Source organism: Pezoporus wallicus, unplaced genomic scaffold (genome assembly GCF_028554395.1).
Source record: "Pezoporus wallicus isolate ANWC-B61680 ecotype Strahan unplaced genomic scaffold, APGP_CSIRO_Pwel_v1 contig_2439, whole genome shotgun sequence".
NCBI lineage: Eukaryota > Metazoa > Chordata > Aves > Psittaciformes > Psittacidae > Pezoporus > Pezoporus wallicus.
The window spans coordinates 794,658-822,561 of record NW_026638501.1 but is presented as its reverse complement, the minus strand read 5'-3'; the positions used below and the strand labels follow the sequence as shown (position 1 = coordinate 822,561).

At 38.7% G+C, this 27,904-nt stretch overlaps 1 protein-coding gene across 1 annotated transcript; it reads right to left on the bottom strand.

The window, feature by feature from the left end:
- CENPC (centromere protein C) lies at positions 1-27,904 on the bottom strand. The gene is made up of 20 exons (XM_057411117.1): positions 27,627-27,904; positions 26,736-26,757; positions 26,032-26,078; positions 24,514-24,575; positions 24,105-24,190; positions 22,957-23,047; positions 22,633-22,852; positions 21,522-21,725; positions 20,168-20,910; positions 18,667-19,516; positions 18,046-18,084; positions 16,744-16,817; positions 15,796-15,864; positions 14,112-14,216; positions 13,183-13,287; positions 11,620-11,715; positions 11,154-11,308; positions 10,655-10,745; positions 9,151-9,223; positions 1-237 (listed from the first exon to the last, which is right to left on the bottom strand). Exons 1-20 carry the CDS (start codon positions 27,902-27,904, stop codon positions 207-209), a joined length of 3,441 nt encoding a protein of 1,146 aa, XP_057267100.1. The 3' UTR covers positions 1-206.

Genomic DNA, 27,904 nt, shown 5'->3' with positions numbered 1-27,904 from the left:
TGATTTGCATTATTTAATATTTATTGATACAAAATTAAAAATAATTTGTAACAAATCACATATTTATAATTTACACTGGAGAAATACCTTCTAAGATCAATGAAACAACGTGCCCCTTAAAGCTGGGGTGTATTGCCAGTCGGATGGTAGTTACAATGTTCCTTAGAACTCATTTGCAGCAGCTGATCTTCAGTCTGCAGGCAGAGCTATGTCTCCAACATGCTGTGTGGATTTGGCCTAAATTATAAAAAGAATAGAAATTAGTTCAAATTAACACAGTTTAAAAAAGCCTATCTGACTGTGCCATGACATTAGCAGGGCTACTAGACAGTAAAGTGGAACCACTACAAATCGTACTCACAGCAGCAAGGACATTAGAGCATTCACCTACTCCAGTGGCAAATCAATAAAAATATCAGTACCATTTCAATTACACTCAAAAAAGCACATTAGTCTAATTTAATTTAAGCAACAGTGGTCTCTAACAAACACATTCCTCTGTGCAAAGGTGCTATGACTTCCCATATATGACGGATAATGGCTTGGCAGCTTCACACACCGCTTATTCCCAGCATGCTATGTGACACAGAAAAGGACCTCCACTTGAGGTGTACAGCATGTGGGTCCTCCCAAGACAAGCATGAACTAAACTTACAGAAGAGCAGCTTCCATAGCATGGGAATCTTCAATTTCACAGAGTGGCTGAGGCTGGAAAGGACCTCTGGAAGTCACCTGGTCCAACACCCCCTGCACAAAGCAGGCCCACCATGAACCAGTTGCCCTGGATTCAGATAAGCTCTTTTCCCCCATATGTGAGTTTTTGCCTGATCTCTTCTGTACCTCTTCACCCATCCGCAGCAACCACGGTGGCAAGAGTGAGGATGCCAAGTGTACTTGGGAAATACACGTTCCCATCTGCAGGCAGCAAGTAGGAATAGAGATAACAGGTTCTGAGCTCTGGAGACAGAGCTGTTCCACATAGAAGGATGTGTCCAATGAGCCTAATGAGGTCTTAGCTCTGTCTCTAGGAGAAATACATGAAGGCAATCCTGAAGAGCCACCAAGCTCTTCCAGCTTATTTAGTCCAGGTTCCTCCTTAGACACCACAGAAACTTCAAAACTCAAGAAGATTCTCTTGGCATTTACCAGAACAGTCAGACAGCAATGGGGTGTGAGGGGGCACACATGTCCACATCCATATCTGCAGCAATGGGCACACACCACCAAGCTAGACCTATGTTCCAAAACCAGCTGGTGCCAAATGGCATTCCCACTGGGCAAGAGGAATGAAGATGTACGAGCAGGTGAATGCTGGGACCAGACTGCCAATGCAAAATTGGCACATGGCATGACACCCAAATGATGGCACAGCCACAGCAAGATTGTGCCAAAGCAAAGCAAGCCACCAGCACACTGAATTACTGCTACAAGAGGAGCTAAAAGCACAACACTGCAATGCTCTGGGGTAAGTCTGGCCAGGGCGAAAGGTGCTGGGATGGATCCTCTCAGCACTGCGGAGCCAACCTCAACAGATGGACCAGACTCAAGGGCAATCATGCAGGACTGAAGCAGCCTCAGTTCTGCTTCTGCAAGCAGCAGATGACAACAGTAACAAACACCTTTCCAGTGACATCCCAAGCTGACCTTCATGGGAATAAAACTGCACAAAAGTCTTTCAAACAATGGAGGCCAAAGGAAGTTTTGCATCACTTCTCTGAATGAGAAACTGGGAGCTTTGCCAGGCCCTGTACAAAGCCTGAAGGAGAAGTAGCAAAGGAACCCTCAGGCACAAGAACACCTCCAAAATAATTCAAATACCTGGAACTGAGTTAGAAAAATGATGAAATCATTGCGACACAAAGACAAAAAAATTTATCTTCAGTAAGGGAAATGCATCCAAAGAAGGCAAAGAGATTAGTTTAGGCAGCAAGACAGAAATGAAGGAGCAGATTGAAACTGGATACAGCACCTGAGCTGTAACAGTGGCAGGTGAATGCCTCATCTCGCAGCTTGCTCCAAGAGGAAGGAAGAAAAGCAAACCAAAAGGAGACAAAGTGCAACTTTGACAGACACTTCAAGACAACTGCCAACCTGCCTAGCAGGACACAGCCTGCGCACATGGAATTAATTTCATGGAGGAAATTACTACCAGCACTTGTTCAAATACCTGAGGAAACCCATTCTTTGTAATTTCCAAAATAATTCTGGTTCCAGATAAGTGCGCAGCAAAAACAACCCAAAGGTGGACATTTAAGCAAATTCTTAGCTTATGCAAGCATCCAGTTAAGTAAGACACAGGTTTCGTACTTAACCAGCATCACCATTCCATGGAAATGAGCAAGGAGGGGCATGCACCTCATTTGCAACCCTCAGCATCTCACCAGAGATGACCTTTGTAAGCTGAGAAAGTCCTTCAGAAGAGAAGCTAAATTATTTTCAGTAAAAGCAATATTACTGTTATGGTTTCCCCCTTTTCCTTTTTTTCCACACAGAAATACTCTACGCAGCATGGCTGCAGGATGTAAGCAACAGAAGCCCTTTCATGACAAGGTAATAATTTCTGTGAACTTGAGTTAGCAACTGAACAAAGTGAAGCTATTCTAAATTTTGTTAATTCACAGGAAACTGCCTTAAGCTGCACCAGGGGAGGTTTAGAATGGATATTAGGAAAAATGCCTTCCCCAAAATGGTAGTCAGGCATTGGAACAGACGGCCTAGTGAAGTGGCGGAACCACTGTCCCTGGAAGTGTTCAAAAACCATGCAGACTAGGCCCTCAGTGACATGGTTTAGTGGTGAACTTGGCAGTCCTGGGGTAATAGTTGGACTTGATGATCTTAAAGGTCTTTTCCAACCTGCTTGATTTTGTGAATTCACTCAATGTAGTTTGTTTGAAAGGTTAAGCAGGATGCTAAGATGGACTCTGTACCCCACAAAGTGAAGAGGCAAATAAAGCAGACATTTAGAGTCGCTTTGTCTTTAAAACACAGTGGCGCTTTTTCACTAGCTAAAATACTGTTCAAGTCTGGCAGCTGTGCTCTAATACGTTGCTGCAGCGACCTCTGTGCTTTACCTATGAATTGCCATCAAAGCACAGAGTAAAGCTTAGCTGTTCACCAGGCATATGTCTGCTTCTGCTAATATGAAGAAAATCAGCCTTAATAGGAGTCCGAGAGCATTTGCTGGATGCAAAAAAAACCTCTGCAATTATCACTTAATTGTCCTTCACGGACCAATACTGAGAGTCTCATACTTTCCTGTTAAGGTTGCTCCCTCCTTCAGCACTTTTTCTTAACTGGCTACTTAATTAGTCTTCCTTCCTGGGCTTAATTGTAAATTTGTTTTGATTAATTAGCCTCAGAGCTGACTTGACACTAAGTCTAATATAGGAGAAGTGCTTAGCTTCTCCAGCATGCATGTAGGCTACTGCATCCTAGGGGAGCCCCCTCTTTGTCAGCAATAAAAGTTCAAGTTCAGATTGTGTTTGAAAAAAACCCTTCATCATTAACTTTCATTTCTTGTAATTGCCCCTTCTGTGCTACAACACAAAAGTGATATTAACATAAAGAAAGGATAAAACCCAGGAAGTTCAGGACTCTTGTTCAGTGGATTATACATCATGTTCATTAGCTGAATCCTGCAGTTCTAGATAAGATGACATAATGCTCCTAAACACAAGTGATCATAGCACAACTAGAATCCCCAATCACAAGTGCAGCACAGACAGCCGTATTCTCATGGTATCAACATCAGAGGGGTTTCCCTTACTGATTGGAGAAGTCTATGTTCTGCTTTTCCAAGTTACTCAATTCTATTGAAAATCCTTTCCACAACCTAGACAAGCCAGTCTGCAGCACCCTTAGACACTGCTATTGCCCTTCATTATGTTTACACCTGCCATCTCAGTCCTTTCCTCACCATCTTTCCTTTCATCTCCATCTTTACAGTACCTTGATTCCAGAAGACGCCTGCACACAGCACTGCCATGCAGCTGCCATCTTGATCAATTCTAATTTCAGCCACTGTTGTGTTGCCTTTTCCTGTGTTTTCAGTAACTTCAAACACCATGACCATGAAAAATAGTAAACTAAACAGAATAATGTGAGTTAAGATCCACTGCACCCATTCAATAAACTTCCTAAATAATCATCAACAGCACTGCAATCCTTCAATTTTCAAATTTAAAAGTCCTTCCCTATCAAGCTGGAAAGAGAAATTAAAAACCTTACCCTGGACATTAATATGCTTTTCTGTAAACACTTTAAGATTTGCATCTCAACTGAACAGTCAGACTGAGAAAGTAAATATTTTGTTTCTTTCAGCTTCTTGTTTCAATTATTGCCCCTCTGGTACTCCAATCATGAAAAAAACTGCAAAGAAGTGCAAAGTAAAGGTGGTTTTACTATCTTCTGCGTGTGGTTTTACTATCTTCTGCGTGTGCCTTTACTTCGGCACAGGAGTTTAAATTAAGCAAATCAAACCAGGAGCTTTGTGGATGAGCTGAAGAATGCAGAGCAGCTCTGCATGCATGCTTTTTAGTGTATTCATTCCTTAATAATCTTGCAGCCAACTGGTTTGACTGATGATCAACTACTGTTTTCATCTTAACACTGGACCATAGGAATCACTTTGGTTGGCAAATCCTAAATGAAGCTTTTCCATGCAACCTGAGAAAGGTTTGGCTTCAAGATCTCTTCTGAAGAGGAAACGTACCAGCTTGGAAAGACTAAGATACTCAGTTACAACAGCTGTCAATATCATTAAGGAGGCATGTTCCATACTCTTCAGTTAGATGTATTATCTGCAATCAATCACCAATTCAAGTAAATCCTGTATTACAAAAGACATTATGCAGAGTCTATACATCAGTAGAAGTGCAAGAAATATTCCTTCATGCTGAAATCTCTTTTCAGCTGTTGTGAAATGAGGAAATAGCCCTTTAAGTTTACTGCATTCACCAAATGTTAATTTAAAAACCTCTGCAGATAAGCAATTCAGTACTTGAAACCAGAAGAAATTGTATATGTGCTTCAGTCTGCTTTATTGGTGATATTTTTCTGTAATTACTCAGCTCATATTCTCCTATTTTATGTTTACAAAGTTGTATAAGTACATATGTACACAGGTATCTGACAGTTTTGCAACCACTCTTCTGCTGCTTTAAACTGCAAAACAACTTTGTGTAGTAAAACAGGAACAGCTTTCTAAGCAAATGAAACTACAAAAAGGTTTTCAAAAGAACCTACTAACCAGTATATTTTGGGGATTTTTTTGTTTTGTTTTTTTGCTTAGCTTTTTTTTTTTTTTCCAAAGGGAGCCAAAACCTTCAAAAATATGACTTTTATTCCGGTGGGACATTTTCAATTGTCCTCCTTAAAATAAGCCTCTAGTTGTTACCATAATACCTACCATAGAAGACCTAGGCCTACTAACATGAAGTTGATGAAACATATTTTTGTTTCCAGCTCTCTCAATTACTGCTGACAGAAACCAGTGCTCCCCTTGAGGAGCAGCATGAGTACCACACAGGCAACAGGAAAGGCCAACCAGTCTATTTCTCAACAATGATCACAGCTTCACTCCACAGCAGGTAATGCTGGCTAACCATCTTTGGCCTAGTTTAACACAAACCTGGCTCAGATTTCTACTACTTTTAGAGGTGATGTTCTGTACTCTGATGCTAAGTAAAAAGTTGTGCTGTCTGAGCTGAATATGTAAACCATTTTAGTCTATGAAGTAATTTAAAAGCCGTTTCAAAAGCTACAACAGGCAAATAACATTACAGAAACCCTAAGAATATATATTTAAGCTCCAGGCCACAACATGCTCTGTATGAGCTATTAATTTAGCATTTTACCAATTCTAACAAATTTTGACACATAACTACTTGAAACCATCACAGCAATAGTCAGTGGGAGTTAGATTACTCAACAGAATAAAAAATTTACTGATAAAACGAATCATACACATACATAAGCCTTCAGAGGAGGCTTTTTTTCTTTCTTTGCGATATCCTATTTGGTAAAGATAAAAATTAAACTATCAAAGGTTACCCACAACTACTAGTAGCAATAGCGTAGAAAGCAGGAGACAAAGCAAGTCCAGGTAGAGGTGAAACATCAACAGTTTCTTCTAACAACTGGTTCTTGCTTGCCACACTACACAACTCAGCACCCATGTCCTGGAACTCAGAACATTCTTCTGCACCTCTTCACACTATATTCAGACTAATGACCAGGAGCAAGGTTTTTTACAAGTGTCAAGTTTAAGAAAAAAACTAAAATGCAATCCAGACAAATGGCGAGCAACCTAGCTCAACTCAACTCCCACTGTATATAGTGATGGTTTAGAAGACAACTTTGAGCAAGTGGCTACAAGTAGTAGAACATACATGCTAACAGAACAAACAAGGTTTAGTGCCAGGTCCTAATGTTAATGGAGTATGATTTATGTCTTCTTGCAACAGAACTCAATTGAATTTATCTCCACCTATAACACGTTCCTTCCTCTTCTCTTTCAAAAACCAAACCCAACTTAACATACATGCCAGCCAAAAGGCTGAGCTTGAAGCTCCATCTAGTGACAAATCGTGGAATTGGTGCTAAACTAAAGCAACATCCTACATACATCACCACACCTGGCACAACTGATTCTGATGCATTTAAAAAAAAAAGAAAAAAGAAAAAACAAACACTTTGGGATTTGTTCCGACTATCCGACTACAAAATATTCTCTGCAAACCATATAGGGCATTTCTCTCAAGAAACCAATGAGCCAGGAAGTAACAAAACCATCTGGCATAAAAAGTTACGAGCTTTACCAAAACGGCCTTATTCTGTTGACACTCCCAGCCGTAACATTAGGAAAACACAGAGAAGCATTCATGGCATGCTGACCTCAAACCTGCTCTTGAACATCTGCCATTTCCAGCTTGTATCAGGAAAAGGTCTGCACACATGTTACTTCTACTTAAGAAAATACCCTGAAAGACGTAGTTCTCATCATTTACTCAAGACCCAAAAGAAAACCCACTCAAAACCTTCCTGCCAAATTGCAGTATAGTGCAGTGGAGGAAGAGACATCAGTGCCCTATAAAACAACGAGTGTGTATCACCTCTCATCTGAGCCAACTGAACTAGAACACATTGCTAGAGCAGCAAACTGCCTTAAGCTCCACCACAACATACATACACTTTCTTCTAGAGCCATGAGCTCCATACATAGTCCATACATGTTCACGGACCCCTTAAGCACATATCCCTCTGCTATCTAGTATGTAGACAGGTAATGCAGAAGAAAATTTGCAGGGTAACTCCCTGGCCTTTAACACAACTGAAAAGTAGTCTTGTTCTGACCTTCATGTGGAATCAATGAGATGTTGGGCTCAAAGACCACCACATCCATGCCCTGAAAGGTGGAAGACAGGCTTGGGTGAAGAGCAGAGGATCTTTGGTCTAATGTACTGTTTTCCAAGTGGCAAATTTCCAGACCTCTGAAGGCCTGAGGAGCTGAAAGACTTAAACTAAAATGTTTTAGTGGTTAGGATCCCCTCAAGCAGTGGAAACAGCCTGTGTGCCCATCTGGTAGCTGGTATGGCTCCAATACAGAAGGGACAGTATTTGAAGCTTGCTGACCTTGAAAAGAGCGACCCAAGCCCAAAATTTAGAAAATCTGCAAACATCAAATTATCAGCGGTAACTTAATGTCTTTAATTATAATTTCAACTTTTAAACTGTTTATGAAAGTTGAGGCTGGGAAAAAAAAGAAGAAAGATCCTTTTGTGCAGTCTGAACTTTGGAAGCAAAGAGTTCATATCAAGACAGAGGAAGAACTAAATGGCAATAGGCATGTTCCTCTTTCACCCTCTCAGAGTTTAGCCATGGATGCAAATGCCACATAACTTCTACTAAGTATTTCCACTGTCGGCCTATATACACGCTACTCATAGGAGCATACTGCTTGAGAGAGTATGATAAAAAAAATGAAAAACACCACCTCAAGCTCACCAGTCTAAAAGGGAGCTTGGATGTATCATAATCTTGGCGTCCGAGCCCTTTCACAGACACACGAAGTTAGCCGGCAGCTGAAAGCTTAAGGGAAGCACTAAAGCCAATTCATATTTTCTACTTTAATGTATACTTAAGATATAGCATAAAGATCATGGCCAAGGCTGTTTGCACTCAATCCTGAAGTCCTTAAAGTTTACGATTCCTTTTCAATTTTCCTTATCTCATTCTCTTCTAGAATACCAGTGACCACTGAGAGAAAGTATCCTACCAGAATAGCTGCAGTTTATCCTTATCTTCAGCCAGAAGGAACCTGAAAGAGCTTGGGAGACAAACGCTGTGTATACCATCTGCTGTCTAGACTTGGCTTCTGGAGTATACAGTATAATTACAGTTTTCCCAAAGGTCCCCATTATTATCCAGGAACACAGCAAGCAAAACAAAAGGAGATACTAAAGTAATACATTTGGCAATGACTTGTCCCTGCTACACAAAATAAAGTTATCCACAGTGTTCAGAGCTAATCAAGCCATAGTTTCCATGCGAAATATACAACTCATAAGCTCCTACTTATGAGCTCCCATTTCACAGTTTGAGGCACTAACCATACATCTGCTAAACAAGGAAGAAACACATGTCATTAACATAGTAGAAGGTGGCTGTACCCCAACACCCAAGATTCCAGCAACCCATCTCCTAGACAAGAACATGAACAGCATGGTCCTACATTTAAATAGAGATCATTCTAAACAGTTTGTACCAAGCAGACATTAAGACTACCAAAAGTTAGCTGAAGATGTCAAAATTTTTTCTAGTGCTGAGCATCTTTAGGGGAGATGACGCATACAATCTGGATCACCAACGTGCTTTACACACATATTTTACATGTACATCTTTCTGTCTTTGGAGAACACAAGAACAGTAACTGATGCAGAGTGAAGCCCCTCAGTGTGTCACTCCTGTTCATTCGCCAACTACTGAGGTTCTTTTGGTTTTGCTCTTAACTCTTCCATTAATTTCAGCTGCTTTGCATCAATTTGAAATGTTAAGCTGGGTGCACTCAATCACTTTTTGTATGTAAAAGGAACTTGGAAACATACAAAAACTTTACAAGTGTTTCAAATTTTTCTGCAGTAAGTTCTTCACCTGTCTTTTTTGAGTTGTGTGAAGAGAAGAACACTTTCTTTATTCAGAAGATTACGTATGTTATATCCATTTCCTACAAATAAAAACAGAGAAAGTTTTCTTTAGAAGCCAGTAGTAATTTCTGAGTCCTCTCTTAAGACAAATGTATTTCTATTTCACATATTTTAACAGAAGGAATATAAGCCCCTACTGTAGAACACCACTCTTACAGGCATGTCATTGCATTTCAAAGAGATAAAAAGCAGTATAGCTAGTTTCATTTATTCTAACCTGTGCTAAGAATAAAGTCGCTGAGAAGATTTTTACTGAAAAGTATGTAACAGGCTTGAGCTCTCATCTCTTGAAGCCCACAAGAAAATTTTCAGGTGACTGAATTAACTTTCATTTATTCCTACAGAAAATCTCCGTAAAACCCACACAAGGACTGAAGATCTTCACTAATAGACTTGCATACTAACACAACCACAAATATGGAAACATCTAAAAGGCACTGAATGTCAGGACTAATCGACATCCTAACATTTGTCTACAGCCACACTTGATGAAATTACAAAGAGATCACCCTCCACAATCAATGCATCGCCTATTCAGGCAATATGAGAGAGGCCATCAAGAAGCAGGTAAGAATGGAAATGAAGTATAGATTCTTGTGGCCCCACAGAACTTTCAGCAGTTTTTATAATCTGCTTTTGCAAAGAGCAAACCACAAAATTGTCTCTGGAGACCCCTGTACTTTTAAAACTAAAACAAAGAGAAAACAGCTTCAAAGCATCAATCATTATTTGGACAATGTTCAATCAGGATGTTCTGGTGAAAAGTTAATGGAAAAACAAGTGGTACCTTGTCATTTTCTAACATAGCCTCTTCACAAGAAAGCTGTACAAAAGCTTTCTACAGCTCCATGAATTGCCTGCTTTACAACTACTACAGACTCTCCTTACTTGCATCTTACCCACTGAAGAACAATCTCCCATATGGAGGAATTCATTCTACTTTTATCTCAGAAGGGCAAAATCACTAAATTCTCAACAACCCATATGGAGTTACAACCAGTTCAACTAGACATTCTGCATCTTTTACATATCAAGCATAAAGTGCAAAAGGTGATGAACTGGTCCAAACGGATTTTCACAATTATATGTAGAAAAAAACAGCCAACACATAGCAACCAAAACAATTACATTAGCGACCACTATATATTAAGCTGTCTTTAAAGTTTCCCCAACACTATAGTTTAGGGACAGCACCAGAATACCAAGAGAAATTCACTCTTAGAACTTGGTAGTATCATAAATAACTTTGAGGCCAACTCACATAAACGTGAGTGTTTGTACCACTGCATTCATATCCAGTCTTGGGTCACATTCCTGTCTTCACAACCCTATGTTTTTCCACTCCCTACTCAAAGATATCTTTTCTCATAATTCAGCTCTATTTTGCTTAGCAGCTTGCTAACCAAGTCTCATCTATGTCCAATAGACTGGTTTTAAACACATGTACATACCTGCTGGAACATAGAAAAAGTCCCCTGTAGTCAGATAATATGATGTCTTATGTAAGGTAACAAGAACTTTGCCACAGATAATATGGAAAGCCTTAATGAAAGCCAAACAGTTTTAAAGTTAGCAATGTTTCTTCTGCAAACATTTAAGGAAGTTATCCAAGAAAATATACTCTTTGTTTTGCATACATGCTGTAACAAAATCAGAAACCAGATAAGCTAGATACTTCTATCTTGCCTGCAAGATCCAGAAGAAAGTATTCATTGACATACAGATTTAATGTGAAGCAAAGCAGGGCAACATGCATGCAGAGTGCCTATAACAAGTTCCTTTCATTATAACTGATTTCACAACTGAAATGATTCATTTATGTTCTCTGTATTAATTTGCATTATAGTGGGAGAAAACCCTGAAAAACCTACCAATGTTCCATGCACTTCTAACCAAAGATTTTATGTTTACATAGTCCATTTTATAAAAATCAGAAAAAATCATACTTACTATTGTATCCATGTGGACAAACTGATGTCCCTTTTCTTTAAATGGTTTCAAAATCAATTTACCAGTGGCAAAAGCAGATGTATTCAAATTTTTATATATTTCTACCGATTCGTCTTTGAAGAAGCATGCGTTACTGCTTTCAGTGTTAACACATTCTATAAGAAGGTCCAGGAGATCAACATTAATATTAACGCATAATTAGTCTTGTTATTAGCTCAGTAACTACTTAATCCTACGCATTACATATTGTTTCAGTGCAACACCCCCCAAAAGGTAGACTCAGTATTTAGATGAAAAATCAGGATGCTTTTTTGTCTCTCCGCCAGAATTTTCTCCAGAAGAGCGATGAGTATTTCAACAGCTCACCCTTTTATGCCCCATGTGGCATGAACACTTCTTCTCCTTATCGGTCTAAATACTTACTACAGAATTCAGATAGGCTCTTGGTCACACACCCTCAACTCACCTAGAAGTACTTCCTCATTTGTTACCGGGTCCACTACAGCAGTTGGCTTAGAAGTATCAGCTAGGCTGTGATCCAGATTTGGAGGTATCTCACTTCCTGAGAAAAAACAAAAACCCACCATAACAAAAAACACAAAAATAATCACTCTACATTTTAAAAACTTGATTATTTAACAACTTTTCTACAACTTTAGATTTCACACATAAGTACTTAAATTTGGTTTAAGTGACTAAACAGACTGAATACACTTTCTTGAAACAAAGAGAAACTTTCCTTAACAATTCTCCAAAAATGTAGTTTTCACTGGAATTATTTTTGTGTGTAATAGATAAAGGGTCTCTAAAATCCTAAAGAATTTTCCAGGGGAATGCCAGCTATATATCCTATGCTACTGATAACAGTATTTATTTAAAAGGATCTGTGTTTTAAGAGAAGTGCTTTTCTAGCAACAGATGCTGAGAGGATATAAAATACATGATGTATGAAGAGCAAGTTTTTTCCTTTTACCTACTGCTGATGGGTGTCAGGAGACTTAAGACATAAAGCGTTCAAAAGAATAAGCACGTGTTCAATTTTCCTTTTCTCAAGAAATGCCATTAAAGGAATCTCACTTGAAGCTGTAAATCAGAGAACTATTTCTATAATAAAAAGGATTTTTCTAGAGAAGGAAACAGCCTAAGAGTTGATGACAACCTTACACTTTTCAAATAGAAAAGAGACACTGGAGAATGTTCATGACAGCATAAATATCCCAAAGCTCTCTTGCAGAGCTCTCTTAAGCAGACAATTTAAACTCCGTAGTGCACAGGAAATGTCCTTAAATGCAGTCAGAACATGGATGTTAAAAAGCAGGCTTTAGCATTTTGTGACTGATATAGCACTCATGGCTTAAGCAAGTACTCTTATGCCACAATAGTCAGGGTAGGAGAAACTTGTTTGAAATAGCTTTGTTTCAACATAACCATCTCTCTCTCAGAAACAGCAACAGCTGCAACTCTCTATACAGCTATAAACACAAAATTTTTATCATATCAATAAAATTTAGGAATATGTCCTAGAAATACTACTCAGCTGATGGTCATTATATGCATCACTTAAAATTCAAGGATGCAAGCAAAAGATTACCTGTAAGGGTGAAAGTCTGTTAAAGAGGAAATCTACCACTTCTGGAAGACAGTTCAAATGCACCTAAAGCACCTTGTAAAATACAGCATGAACAGTCACTACCAGCTCAGGTTTACATGGGCTGCAAATGATTTGTATTAAAACATAGACTGTACTTAGAGCAAAGGCTGATCTAGACCAGGATCCTGTCTCCCATCGATGGCCAAAAGTATACCTCTTCCTTCGTAATGCTGAAATGTTAAAGCTTCCATGAGATTATACAGCACTGCTATAAATACAGTAAGAACAGTTTTTCCATATCATCACATTAATATATTTATTACCCAGAGAGATTCATTTTTTTTTACAGCAGGGAAATCTTACAGCAATGGGAGTATTTTCTTTTTTCTTTTTTAAGTATCAAAAGAAAAAAGTCTGTATTCATATTTGTTTCCATACTTGTTTCATCCTTTCTCTGCTTGTGACCATCCTTCCTCAGTTTAATCTTCCTGTGAGGTTCTGGTTCTGGTTCTGGACACACTATTCCACTAATCACAAGCCCTCCTGAAACAAAAAAAAGCTCATTAACTCACAATAATTTTTCAAGAATGCAGACTTGCACAACCAACATGCATTTCAGTTGAGAATATATTTCCTTGATGTTGAAATTTTCAGATCGCTGTAGAAAGCCAGAACAAGAAAGCTTTTCAACTTCAAGTATTTTGGAGTGTAATGCATCTTGAGACTTTTTTTTCAAAAGAATTTGATCATATTTCAGTCAAAGAACATTTCAGAAATCCATGACATGAAAGTAATTTTTAAGACAAAATATCAATTTTAGAGACATAAAAAAATTTGATTTTCAAACAGACTGGTTGATTAGGAAAGGACTAAAATAGGCTGAACTGTCAGAAAAAAAATAAAATCCTTGAGAACATCAGATCTATTCAGATCAGATCCCGAAGATCTATTCTAACACTTTGAGGAATTTAACACTGAGACTAGATAAAATACTGTAATATCTACTGTGGAGAACAATCCCCACACAAAGGGAAATGATCCAATGAATGATCCAGTAGACTCCCTCTTCTTCCGGTGACACACAGAATCTTTGATGTAATAAACCTACTAGCAGAAAGAAACGTTTTGTTCTTCTCTAAACAGTTAAGGCAAGGCTGATACTATTTCTAGCTGACACAGGAATATCAGGAGAGAAAAAGGACTACACAGAAAGCTGACTAAATAGCTGGAGACCATAAATGATCCACTTTCTAAACCAAATTACCAAATGTTAAGAACCTCAAAGCTTTCACAGCACAAGATCAATCCACAGATTTTTCTTTACTGCTTCACCGGGAGAAAGCAAATAGGTATTTTGGAAGCAGTACCTGAAGGCCTCATCGTATAGTTCACACGCTCGCCTCGCCAATATTCCAGAGGTCTCAGCCGTAACCTTTTTGTCCGACGAACATTAGGTGTGTTGGAAGGCATTACTAATTTAAAGGATGAAATCATTTACATTAAATATGAAAGGAAAATTGGGAAATGGAAAACATTACATATCCTTTCCTGTTGTTCCATATCAGGGGGGTCAGCACTTCCCAGCTGATAATTATATCAAACTGCTATCATGACAGGAAAAGGGAATCAGCATTGCCAAAAGCATTCCTTTGCATACATCAATATTTATTCTCCTTTTCCTTAAAGTCACCATGCTGCCTTCATATTAGATTTCATTCTATATACATTAGTAAATCTGAGATACGAACATTAGAGACTCAAGCACAAGTAGCAGCAAACATGGAATCATAGAATAGTTAGGGTTGGAAAGGACCTTAAGATCATCAAGTTCCAATCCCCCTGCTATGGGCAGGGACACCTCACACTAACCCATGTCACCAAGGCTCTGTCCAACCTGGCCTTGAACACTGCCAGGGATGGAGCATTTACATCTTCCCTGGGCAGCCCATTCCAGGTCCCAACACCAATCCCTGAGGGACACCACTCGTTACTGGTCTCCAGCTGGACATTGAGCCATTGACCACAACTCTTTGCGTGCGACCATCCAGTCAGTTCTTTATCCATCGAGTGGTGCATCTATCAAATTGATGTCTCTTCAACTTAGAGACAAGGATGTCATGCGGGACAGTGTTGAACGCTTTGCACAACTGTGCAGACACCAACTCTAAACAAAGACTAAGAACCCTGCCTAAATGTGAAGGATTTCATTAGCAACAGTGAAAAGGCACTGCCTTGGTAGTGCAAGAGGACAGTAACAAAGAATACATAAGCAGCCTCTTGGTTTTGAGATTCTTAAGTCCAATCTCCAAGTTCCAGGAGAACAGCACTTTTGCCAACAGAAACCCCCCACATTTCCAAGACTTCTCAGGTATTTATCTTACTTATTACTAAGTCTCAACTTTCAATTTGTCTAAGCTGCTATATACAAATATGGTAACATTCAATATTCTGGTGTTTGTAAGAAAGAATAAAAGCCCCCCGAGAGTTGAGAGCAAATTAGTCAAGAATATTTAAAGACTAAAAATAAAAATGGTAAATAACTTGCTGCAATAGTTTTTGAAGGTAGACACAACTATAGTGTTGCTCATAATATACTAATGAAGTGACTAAAACCCAATAAAACATTCTAGTATGGGACTACAATTGACTGCTTGCCCATTGCTCCATCCTATTTAGACTCAGACCACCACAGAAGGCAGGTTATTGGCACTCTCAGTAATACTGTGTAAAACCAAACTGTTACTGTTCTCATTGAACTGTGAGCAGTGTCTTGACTTAATATTACATGAAAAACAAAAATGTGACAGTTAAAAAGATAACTGTTGAATACAGTAATAAAAATGAAATACTAGAAGTTTTAAAAGTAATCTAAAAATTAGAGCAGAGTTAATGTACACTGATGAACTACCAAGCCTTATCTGTAAATACTAACATATGAACTCATTTCTAGGTGCCTTCCTGTGTCTCCCTCGGCAAAGTTTACATCAAAGTTTACATATAAATGCATTTGTATTTATGCACTTACACTAAGATACTTTAAAATAATCTTACCTATTTTATGTCTTGCTAATTTGTCTGACAATAGATGATGTATTTTACTGTCCAACCCTTCAGAATTATCTGAAAATACATTCAAAACCCACAATTATAAGAATATACTATTCCTTTTATTCACTCTACCCACTAGAAGCAACCAAAGGCAATACAAGCAGAAGTCCTTTTTCCTTTAACCATACATGAAACCCAGTGTAGATAAACAGTATGTGCAATTAGCTTTTAAGCAGTGTAAGCTTGAAAATTACATGAAAACTATACATTCAAGTAAATATTTCCCAGGCCCTTTCCTTTGATAAAACAAACATTGGCAAATTATAATTACACATACCATTTTATTGCTCATAGTGTAAGGTCACTCAGCTTTATACCACTCAAGTCTGACTTCAGAACAACCTTCTTATCAGAACGCATACAAAACTAGGTCTTTGAAGAAAACACTGCATGAATGAGTAACATTCACAACTGGCTCTAAAACACTAACAAAAAGATCTCCTGTCCCTAGGGTTCATATTCATTATGACAACATGTGCAACTTATGTAGGGGAACTTAAAAGGAAAAAAAGCAAAGGATTTTTAGGCAAACCAGCCATGATTCAATAAAGATGTACAATCTGGCCTGAAGTGATCAAGTAACATCACATGGCAACACACCAAACTGGTACAAACCAAGCCTAAAAACTGTATTCAAAGTATTCTGGAAGGGTAACTTCATACTGGCAGGCCTAATTACAAACCACATAGTACTTGTCCCTCCAAAGCTAACACATGGTAAAGCCTGAATACTGTATCATAGCTTTTGGCAGAGGTGACCAGAGCCATTACAATATGCATTTCTTATCCTGGACAAGCAGAGTACAACATTAAGAAATTACTAAACCATGAAATACTACTTATAAGAAGCTTATACATAAAATGAAAGAAAATAACAACTTTAAACATTACCTGAAGATGTATCATCCTGTTCATAAGACTGACTTCTGGAAGCGAATTTATCACAATGTTCTAGAACAGGCCTGCTTCAAAGGTAAAAAAAATACACTGCTTGAATATGTTAAATGGCAAAGCAACATTACAGCACTACCAAAAATCGCAAATTTAAGGGATTTCTTTTCAAATCACGTGAGATGTTTTTTTTTTTTCCTTCTAAACTTGTCTGTACTGATTAGACACTGAAGCAAATGACCGCTAGTTAGGAGTCACAGGACTGAAATTCATCAATTCCTTCTCTACTTGGTCATTAGGCAGACAAACTAGTGTTCACACCTTCCCTCTAAACAGGTTTCTTAAAAATCTTTTATCAATTTCTTCTTTTATCTCCCTTTGAGAAGAAACAGAACTTCTCCTCTCCTCTGTAGCACTACCCTCCAAACTATTTCCACAGAACATGATTACGGAATTGCTTTAAAGAATAATTTGCATACTGTAAAGAAAGGACAATAAAACAGTTTGCAATTGGAATTTGTAGTATGCATTCTGACATAAAATTTTCCACGTAAAATGACAATAATTAACATATATGTAACTCCACCAAAGATTCTCTAGCAATCAAATAATTTCTAACAGGACCTCTATTAGAACCTTAGCACTAGTATCCCTAACTTTTCCACCTTCCCCTATCTGTGGCTGTGCTTCACTGCTTTTACCATGCCAATGAAGTTCAGGGGTGATCCTCCAAAAGGTGCATTTCAATGCTAGATTTGAAAAGCTGCACTATAAATATGTCCAAGTCAGGAACAGGTTCACTAAATTAAAATTTTCAGTAGAATTAAAACATAAGAATTTAATATATTCACAGATGACCACTCCTGTTTGCTTTGTTATTAAGTTCCCACCTCACAAAGGAGAAGATACATGCATAGCCACATGCACAAACAAGAGTCTGGATTGTATACATATAAGCAGGATACAGATACAGTTCTATACCCTGCTTAACAGCAACTTTATTAGTACAGTAGTTATTTCTAGGAGCACTAGTATTTCTGTTCAAAAATGATGTACTAATGTGGAAGCAAGCCTCAAAGGAAAAAAAATCCTCAAAGGCAAGTAACTTACTATGACTCCTTATTTATTAATTAACTGTATTAGCATGGTATTTAAACACCTAGTGCATGAATCACAATTCCTTTCTACTAGGTTCTTCAGTAACAGAACACAAAACGCAGTAGTAGTACCAAGCAGCTATTCTGTCTCAGTGGGGCAGAACTAAGATTAAATGCTAGTTTTACAAACAGCTCAGGAAATCACCTTTCGTGACATGTAGGCTTCAGAGCTGCAATGGAATCTCTAGAAGAGAAAAACGTACTATTATTAGGTTTACTGTTAAGTCAATTTTGCTTACTAAAAGAAACCTGTACGTCAATAATATTATGTACTGAACAGATTCATTAAAAAAAATTAAAAAGCACTGCAAAGAGCAGCGAATAAAATCTCAATTAGACTGGTTAAACAGACTTAGTCTTTTAATTACCAATCAGTAGTAAAGTTAATTCTTCAGAAATAAATATAGTTGAAGAGTTAAAACACTATTTTTTCTGTTTATAAACAAAGAAACAAACCTGACAGTGAGATCATTCTACAGGTGGTGGGCTTGTGTGCATGTTGGGGGGCTTTTTACTTTATTTGGTTTTGAACTGTATCTGCTACTCAAGTCTCAAAGGAACACACTAAAAAATCCAGCACAAATTTCCTTATGTACAAGCAGACACTAGATTCAGCACCCACCTTTGTGACTAGGATGTTGATTATACCATTTGATTTCCCTATTAGCTATTCAGTTTGGCGATTACTGCTTAGAAGTTAACAAGATGCATTTAATTATCTACCAAGTTATACTGCACTTGTAAGGAATTACATAAATAAACATACTTTAGTCCGTGCTGTGCGTAGCGTTTTCTTTTGTTTCTTTTTATTTTCACATCTGATAACTTGCGGTTTTCCCTTGTACTTTCCTGTACAGAACAGCTGTCAGAATCCATTTGAGACTCATCGTCCTCAGGGCCTGAGCAAACACCTTCACTGCTTCTGCAGTGACTCCTTTTGGGTATCTTCCCTGAAGACTCAGCTGACAGCAGTTTCTTTTCAGAATTCTTCATGCTGCCTATAACATGCTGTAGTGCTTTTACAGGAGTTTTGTAATTTGCACCACCAATGGACTCCAATGTCTGCAATACATTTTTAGGCTTTTCAGACTTAGCCAAGTTCTGAACCACAGAAGTCTCTAATTCCTGATACAGGACTGAGGCAAACACCTCATCCAATTTTGCAGGCTCGCTTTCAAGCTCTTCTTCACTGGGTACACTGTGAGAAATCTCCTTTCTTTGTAACTGAGGTTTTTTATCACTACTTTTCTTGCCATTTTTTTTGAGCTTCTTCCTCGGACTTCCTGCCAGTCTCTTAGCTACTGTACCCCCTGGATGTTTCTGCTTAACAGATTGTTTCTTGTGAACTAAATGCTGAGAAGCTTTTGAAGCAGACCGTGGATTCCTGGAAGACTTGAGATTCTCTTTTGGAGACGGAGACTGCTCTTGCTGATGCCCAGCTGAGGACATAAGTGAATCCTCACTTGGCATCACCATTGTTTTACATTGTTCTGCATCACATGCTTTTGTTTCCAGACCAGACTGTGACAACATAATTTTTTTGGCTTCTGGTTTCCAGGGTGTGTCCTTTTCCTTGTTTGGAGAGCTTTGCTTAAGTGCATCCTTTTTAGTCTTTCCTATCAATACACAAAACAGTTGGACATTAGTATCTTTTCTCATTAAACCTAAAGATATATGATTTAATAACTGAAGAGAAAAATAAACCAAAGAATAATAATATTTTTTTTTAGAGTATCACAAAAGCAGTTGTTTAAAAAAGCAGATGTTTAAAAGAAGGCTTTCTCTGAACTACAGTATATAAAAAAATTAAAACCAGAATTTTCAGTGTACTTCCCAGCAGACAAAAAACAGCAGAAACGTTACATTCAATCTGCTTTCCAGTTTTCAGTATTTCCTGCTACAAACCCCTTCACAAATAATTCTTAAAAACTGATCTCCACCAGTTCACCACTGATCTTCACCAGCTTCCTTTCTACACAGAGAGGAGGAAAAGCTTTTGGGTAGCTACTTTCTTTGCTCATTAAGATAAGACAATACTGCTAACTTATTTTTTAATGTCTTAACAGAAAGAGCTGAATAGGCGGTGGGGTGCGAAGACACTCTGTCTCACCACCTTCTATACACCCACACCTGACTGCAACTGAAACATCAATTAGGAATCCATTAATGTCTCTCATCGACTTTACCCTTATTTCCAAATAAACCACCACAAAAAAATCCAGCCATACAACCAGAAAGAAGTCTAAAGACCTATTTAAATAACTTACCCATATGAGTAATGTTTTGCCTTTGAGATTTAAGAACCCTTCCTTCACTGTCAGAGATGGAATCTGATTCTGATGTTCCTTCTAATTCATGCATTCTGACATCCAAATCATCCATTTTCTGTTTAGTACGTGCTTGAACCTGTACTTTCCTCTTCTTGCCCTTCTTACCCTCTGCCTTCTCCTTTTCCGTATGAGTAATGTTTTGCCTTTGAGATTTAAGAACCTTTCCTTCACTGTCAGAGAGGGAATTTGATTCTGATGTTCCTTTTAGTTCATGCATTCTAACATCCAAAACATCCATTTTCTGTTTAGTAAGTGCTTCAACCTGCACTTTTCTCTTCTTGCCTTTCTTACCCTCTGTCTTCTCCTTTTCCATACGAGTAATGTTTTGCCTTTGAGATTTAAGAACCTTTCCTTCACTGTCAGAGATGGAATCTGATTCTGATGTTCTTTTCAACTGATGTATTCTGACATTCAAATCATCCATTGTCTGTTTAGTAAGTGCTTCAACTTGTGCTTTTCTGTTCTTGCTTTTCTTACTCTCTGTCATCTTTTCAGAGGGCTGAAACTTAGAAACAGGAGTTGCAGAGCTAGCTTTTCTTGATTTTTTGTTTGTACGGGGTATTGAAAAGAAAGAATTACAAGATACATCATATGATTCATCAATGAAAAAATCACATTCATTTTCTATATCTTGATCTTTGACAGGAGGAGGTGATGGAGGTGATATTGAGGCTGAATACCTAAAGAGAGGAGGGACAAAGTATTCGCATCATGTGGGGAGAAAAAAATGAATCAAAATCTCACAAATCTAGTGATCATTCTAGAACACCAAAACATGCTACAAGGCATTCCTCAGAAGGATTACTATAAAGTTCATCATTCACTGCCCTTTAGCTTCCAAAGAGAACACAAGGCCTCCTTCTCCCTGCTTTGTGCTCATATGCACACTTCATTATTTCTCAGATGCTGGATAGTCAGCTTCCTATCTAACTGGTCAGATCCATAATAGCTTTGAAAAAGTCTGAATAAGTGCTGACTTCAGAATCACGTAAGGTTTTCCTGAATCCTCCAACCTACCTATCAAAACATCTCAGGCTCAATCTGAAACACTATTTAATAGCTACACACTAGTTTACTGGCAGACAAAAGCAACAGCACTGTTAAATCCTAACAGCACAGAACTCTGAAACAATTACTCAAACCCTTTCTCAAGAGGCATTTTTCAGTGTGTTTTGGGATAGACCAATGTTTCTCCCAGACCATGTTTCCAGGTAAAAGGATGTTGCACCAGTACTCAGGACTGAGTTATTTTACTAGCAAATTACATTCCCCATTAAGCCTCAAAACAAACCTTTTTCCAAGTGTTTCTGTTGCTACAGCTGCTAAGACAACTGAAGAGAAAGACTTCCTTTTCTGTACAGAAGACGTAGCAGTACATTCTGTTCCATTCATGAGAACAACCTGCTCATCTCTTCCAGTCTGAAGTCCTCCCAGATTTTCAACTTCCATGTGGCTCTTCACTGCAGCAGGAGCATTTTGGCCATGAAAGTGTAATCTATGTATGAGAAACAGCATTCAAATATGCTATAAATTCTGACTGCACATTAAGCCTCATATGGATGGACAGATGCCCTCATTTTCTCCTGCGGACAGTGTCTCACGTCTCATGAGTGAGCTTCCATTTGGTAATTTGCTGGAACACAGGTTAGCTGTACTACTTTTCAGCATAGTAACAAGTATCTAAATCAATGAGGCAACATGGGGTCAGCCTGTGATTTGATCAAAGTGAGGGCTGCACAGCAAGAACAATTCCTAATTTTAGGAGAATGTGATTCAGAAACTGTCAGGTTTCCTAGACTCCAGGTGCACTCTCTTCCAAATCTCACTCCATCAATGGGAGTCAATAGGATCTACTGGGATCAGTGTCAGTCTCCCTTTATGATCTAGCCTGGAGAGTCAGACCTCTAAGAAAAGCAGAACTGTGGCTGGGACCACTGGCCACTCTCGCAGCTGGACTTCAGATTTTCCAGAGAGGAGGTAGTGATCAAATTGAAGCTGTTCTACTTTGCTTAAAGCATCAGTATATTCAGAGTGAGAGGAACAATGACTGCTCATCTCTGCTTTAACAGATTTTTAACTGTCATAGGACTCACTGAAAAAGTCTCAACTACTTGAGAAGTTGACAATTCGGGGCACTTTCTGTGAAAAAGGAGTCCAAATCTGTTCTGACACGCTTCCTGTACTTGGGTCCTGCACTTCTGGGAATTAACCCTTATCACCAGAATATTTAATAAAAAAAAATTCTGTTCTTTCTAAACCCAAATATGAAAATTTTCTCAAAAGCTTGGAATTATTTTTTTATTACCTCAAAATCCAAACTCATAAATAATTGAAACCACCATGTTAATTTACCCTGAGGGGGGAAAACACACGATACCACCACCACATTCAGATCTACTTACGTATGTACAGGAGGACCTTTTGCTTCCTCCAGAAGAAGCAATCTAATTGGCCCATGACCATCCTCAGGGTCCAAAGACATGTCAGGACTTTTGTGTAGTGCTTCAACATCTTTTAATGTGTCGTTTGTTTTTTCTTTAGGCACTGGAGACTCTGGGGTTTTAGAATCAGCTACACAATCACATATTACAGGCTTCAGAGGTGATTCATGTGAACATCCTGCTATATAAATAAAATAGGTTTAATTCTTCTACAAAAAAACCTTAAAAAAAACCCATGAAAGTTACCCAAAATAAAAAACTTAATTCAATAGTAGTGCTACCAACCTCTGTTGTTGACTGGTTTTAGTGGTGATGCAGGTAAGGACATTGCAGAATTAAAGGCTCTTTCCACAGAGTTAGTTAAGTCTCCTGTTGACTGCATAGTTGATAATAAATAATGAGACAAAGTAAAATATTTGATATAGCAACCGTGTTTTGACAGGTATATAAATTTCTGCAGAACACAATATAATTTCCTTCTCTTAATTCTTACTCATTTGAAGCACATTTCTATTCTAACTAAACACTTCCATTTCCTATCACTTAACACTTTCTAAAACTAACTGTAAATTTCAAACAGGTTAAACAGTGGGCAAGGTAACAATTGATTTGCAGCTTTGAACAACCTGCTAGCCCACAGGCAACCTATTTACTCTTTTCACTAGAGTGAATTAGTCTAAACAATTTAATTCATCTTCATTAAGTCAGGCTGAGGTTTTGAAAAAATCAGTTTGAGATTATGCAGTATTCTAACATCAGACTGAAGTAAACAAACACCATTATAAAGGATGCCTGTTCTCAACACTGCTATTAATAAAATATCCTATTTTTATAAAACACTACTAGAATCAAAACATTAAAACTGAATATACAAACTAGATTATTGGCATAACTGTCAGACAGTACATGAACAAGACCTTTGGCTTGTCTCCTCCCTTCAACAAAGTTACAGGTATACCAAGTCGTTGTATGGGTAACTTTATCAGGAGTCCACAAGCTACAAGAACCATCTTTCAATTTTACTATTTAATGGATACCTAAGAACTGTGTCCATATATCTGGCAAAGTGTCTGAAACCAACCCCAAAGGAGTCCAAAACAGCCTTACCCACCACCAGTTAAAAGGCAGATGCTTCAACCTAAGACCATGAGAGATTTTAGTACTCCAGCAAAAAGCTGAAAAAGCTTTTATTAGCAAAAAAAACCAAGAAAATAAGCTATTAAATAAATCTAGTTATAGGGTTTTACTATTATAGCACAACAAACTGAGAAAAAAGCATTACCAACAACTATTACAGAAGGTTAAATTATAGCCTGTATACTAATTCAAGTGACACACAGAGCTTAGTCATACAACACTCATACAGAACTAAACTTGTACCCAAGTAAAACTGTACCCAACGATAGGCTGTGAACCTGCTTTAACTAACTTACCCCTGTAGCAGTGTTGTCATTTCTGATGACAGGAGTTGAGCAATGCGCTGGACTTGAAGAGGTAATTGTAAGATCATTGCCACAACCTACAATAAAAAAATATAAATAAGGGATTCTTGGAGTTGTCAAGGTTTTACTTATTTCAACAAGTTCTTAAGGCTCGTTAAGGTCACATAAAAGCAAACAAGAAAGAAACCAGCTACTCAGGAAAACGATTACCTTTATAAGACAGCTAAGACACAGTTTTAAGTGGCTGGGAAATGCTTTTTAAAGACTGTGAGAAAGACTTAATTTTTACTCATTTTATCTCTATTTTTATTACTGTTGTTTACTGACCATTAAATATAATACAAGGAAAATTATTTTTTTTTAACCAGCAAATTAAACAAAACACCAAATCAAAGCTTACCTTCAAAACCGTCCTGTATGAGTTTCAGTATGTTTTGACCTGGTTCTACAGCAATCTTATTTCTAGAAAGAAGAGGAAAAAAAACTCCAAACATTTTCAATTAGAAATACTAAATGTTCCTATCCCAGCAATAAAAAAGCTGTAAAGTTCTTACTGCTAATATTTTAGATTATTATTTCTACTAGTCCCAAATTTAACATATTTTACCTATCATTTCCATGCACAGACATCTGCAAAGAAACTTGTCTAAATGAGGATTCCAGGAGAAAAAGACCCACTGACACAGAATATAATGAAAATGAAGAAATCTCTCTACATAAAACACATAAGTACTGCAACAGTTCTGAGGCAGAAAAGTTTTGTGCTGGAGAAGGACTCTTCATCAGGGACTGTAGCAACAGGACAAAGGGTAATGGGTTCAGACTTCAATAGGAGAAGCTCAGGCTGGGTATAAGGAAGAAGTTCTTTACCGTGAGGGTGGTGAGGCACTGGAATGGGTTGCCCAAAGAAGTGGTGAATGCTCCATCCCTGGCAGTGCTCAAGGCCAGGTTAGACAGAGCCTTGGGAGACATGGTCTAGGGTGAGGCATCCCTGCTCATGGCAGGGGGGTTGGAACTAGATGATCTTAAGGTCCTTTCCAATTTTAACTATTCTATGATTCTGTGAATACAGATTCTCTCTTGAAATCATCTTTTGAAAAATCAGTCAAGTCATGTTGCTTGCAGTGACCAACCCTCAGCAGACCCAGAAATTAAATGCAGAGGCATCCATCCCTTCATACAAGGAGTCACCTCTGCTTCTTTGTTCTGTGCTTCTACAAAAGTTTCAGCAGCAAGGACTGGCTTGCGGTATCAAATCCGTAAGCAAGCAAACAACTCAGCTGCTTGGATTGCTATTTCAAACCTCCCCAGGACAAACGAAAATGGCAAAAGCGATGAACTAGCCAGAAAATGTTGATCAAAACAAAAATAACAACAGCAAAGCCATGGAGTATATCTCCATGATTATTATATGTCTTTAAAAACAGATAATTTGGTACATTTGGTAAGATCATGAAATGCATGTCTAAAAATGGATTCCAGTAACAAAAAGCTCACAGACTTACGACATGACTTTAGAGAAAGCTACAGCACTGCAAATACTCATGCTTAACATTTATCAGCAAGGGCCGAATAAGCTAGAACTCTGTGTGCTTCATCTCTCTACCACCTAAAAGGCAAAATGTTTGCACAGACTACTGTTTCTGTGCTCAGGCATCCTAGATGGGCTAGCTTAGGCATAGCTACACCACAGTTTCCTTCTTCAGCAAAGAAATACAAAGGAAACCCTTGACACTTCATCCCCTCCCTCCCTGTACAATTTGCTCCTCTCACCACTAGAAAAATACAAGTTTAGGAAACATGTGATCAGCTTACTAACATACACTCAATAGTTTCAATATTAAGCTTGTGAAGAAAAATATCAGCATAATTTTTCCAAACAACTGTATTTAAGAATAAAATGTTAAATGCAAATTACCCTCTTCCACGGCAGAATCTTGCTCTGTACTCTCTTTTATAACAATTCTGTGAAGAAATAAGAATCAATTTTTACTAAGCATGGTGACCACTGACAGAGAAACAAACAAATGACCACCTTCCTGTTTCTCATGTAAGCCAGTCTCAGGAATTCTTGATCCATCTGAATCTAGTCGGAGTTACTGCAGCCCTCTTTTTTCTAGAGCACCACAGCAGCCAAAACCCCTGTAACAACTTCCAGAAATTCGACTTTTCTCAAGAACCACGAAGCATGTATTGCATTTAAAGTCAGATACACTTACAGGAGATTTACGCAACAGAAATCACAAACTAATGGTTAACATTTCTGCAACAACTACAGAAATAATCTTTTAAGTGAGGAAAAGGAATGAACTACCACAAAACAAGCTAGGACATAACTTTACAACACACCTGTTGCTCTGTGAGAACTGCTTACATGGAGATTCTTGCCCTGTGTTTACCACCAGCATGACCAGGCTGACAGGCAATGACAGCATGTCAGCTGTTCCACGGGAAAACTAAAGTCTGAATTAACTACTCCCAGCGCTTCTTTATGTACTTAAACCCCACGTATCACTCAAACAGCAGACATGACTTCAGTCATCTATTACCATAACTAGAGTAGTAACAATCCACTATATTATCGGTATTACTTTCCATGCCAACAAATTTAATTAAACCTACTTTGTCCCGGAAGAGGCAAAGACTGTAGAAGATAAAAACAGGAAGGGAGGGCAAGCCAAGAAAAATTAAAGTAAGCAGTTTCTCAGCAATGACAAGAAAACAGTGCAAAAGTTTTTAATTTTATCCGAAAAAGAAACATGACTTCTTGTTTCTGTAAATTAGAACAGAGTGTATATGCAGTGTGGAGACTACCTAGTCCTAACACAATAGAATTTAGCATATTTTTCTAAGTTAGCCATATTGGCATTACTCTAGGTCACACAGGAAAACGACTGATCAAAAGTCATCACTTCAGAAACACTCCAGACCCATATTCCACAGCAAAGCAGTCACTCAGGCTTAAACGTCTTTCTCTTGCAGCTGAGCACGGTACTACGAACACGCAAGCAACCTTTCACGTAAGAAAATGAACAATTCCTGTAACAGATCTAAAAGAGCTTTTAGCAGTTTATCTATCATTATACTATACTACATACAGAGCTTTTAAAACCTAAGCTCCATCTCTGACAGATAACTACAGGAGGAAGACGAGTACCTCTACAGCACGTCTGGACAAGAGTCACTGGTTCTTTAACACGCTAACCCATGAAAGGAAGATCTCCAAGGCAGGCGCAGCTGCAGGCAGCCCAAGGGAAACGGGGTCCCAATAGGCAAGCCCTCAGAGCAGAAGTGCTTATGCCAGCAACCGGGACCAAGAGGGAGAGCAGAACACTCACCCCACTTCCCTCTGGAGAACCCTGACCGCGCCGTGAGAGGCTGAAGGACGGCCCCGCCCGCCCCTCAGCAGCACAGTAAGGAGAGGGCCGCGCCCCTACTTTTACGGAAGGGAACTGCCTCTGTCCCCGACACTCTCCTCTCCCCTTCCCGCCGCTGCCCCCCGCACACTCTCACCCAGGCATTCGCCGTCCAAGGCTGCCGCGACGGCGACGGCGACGAAGACATCTGAGCCGCGGGGCCTGGCGGCGCGTCCCCACACTACCGCCTCCCTCACACATACACACCCACACCCCCGTAGCCACCGCTTTCAAACCTCGGCAGCTTCGCGCCGAGAGCGAGCAGCGGCCACGCCCCCCCTTTCCCCTATCCCATTGGTCGGCGGCCGCTGAGAGCCAATGAGGGCGGTTGATTTTTGCGCACGCGCGCACCAGCACCACAACGGCCATCTTCAT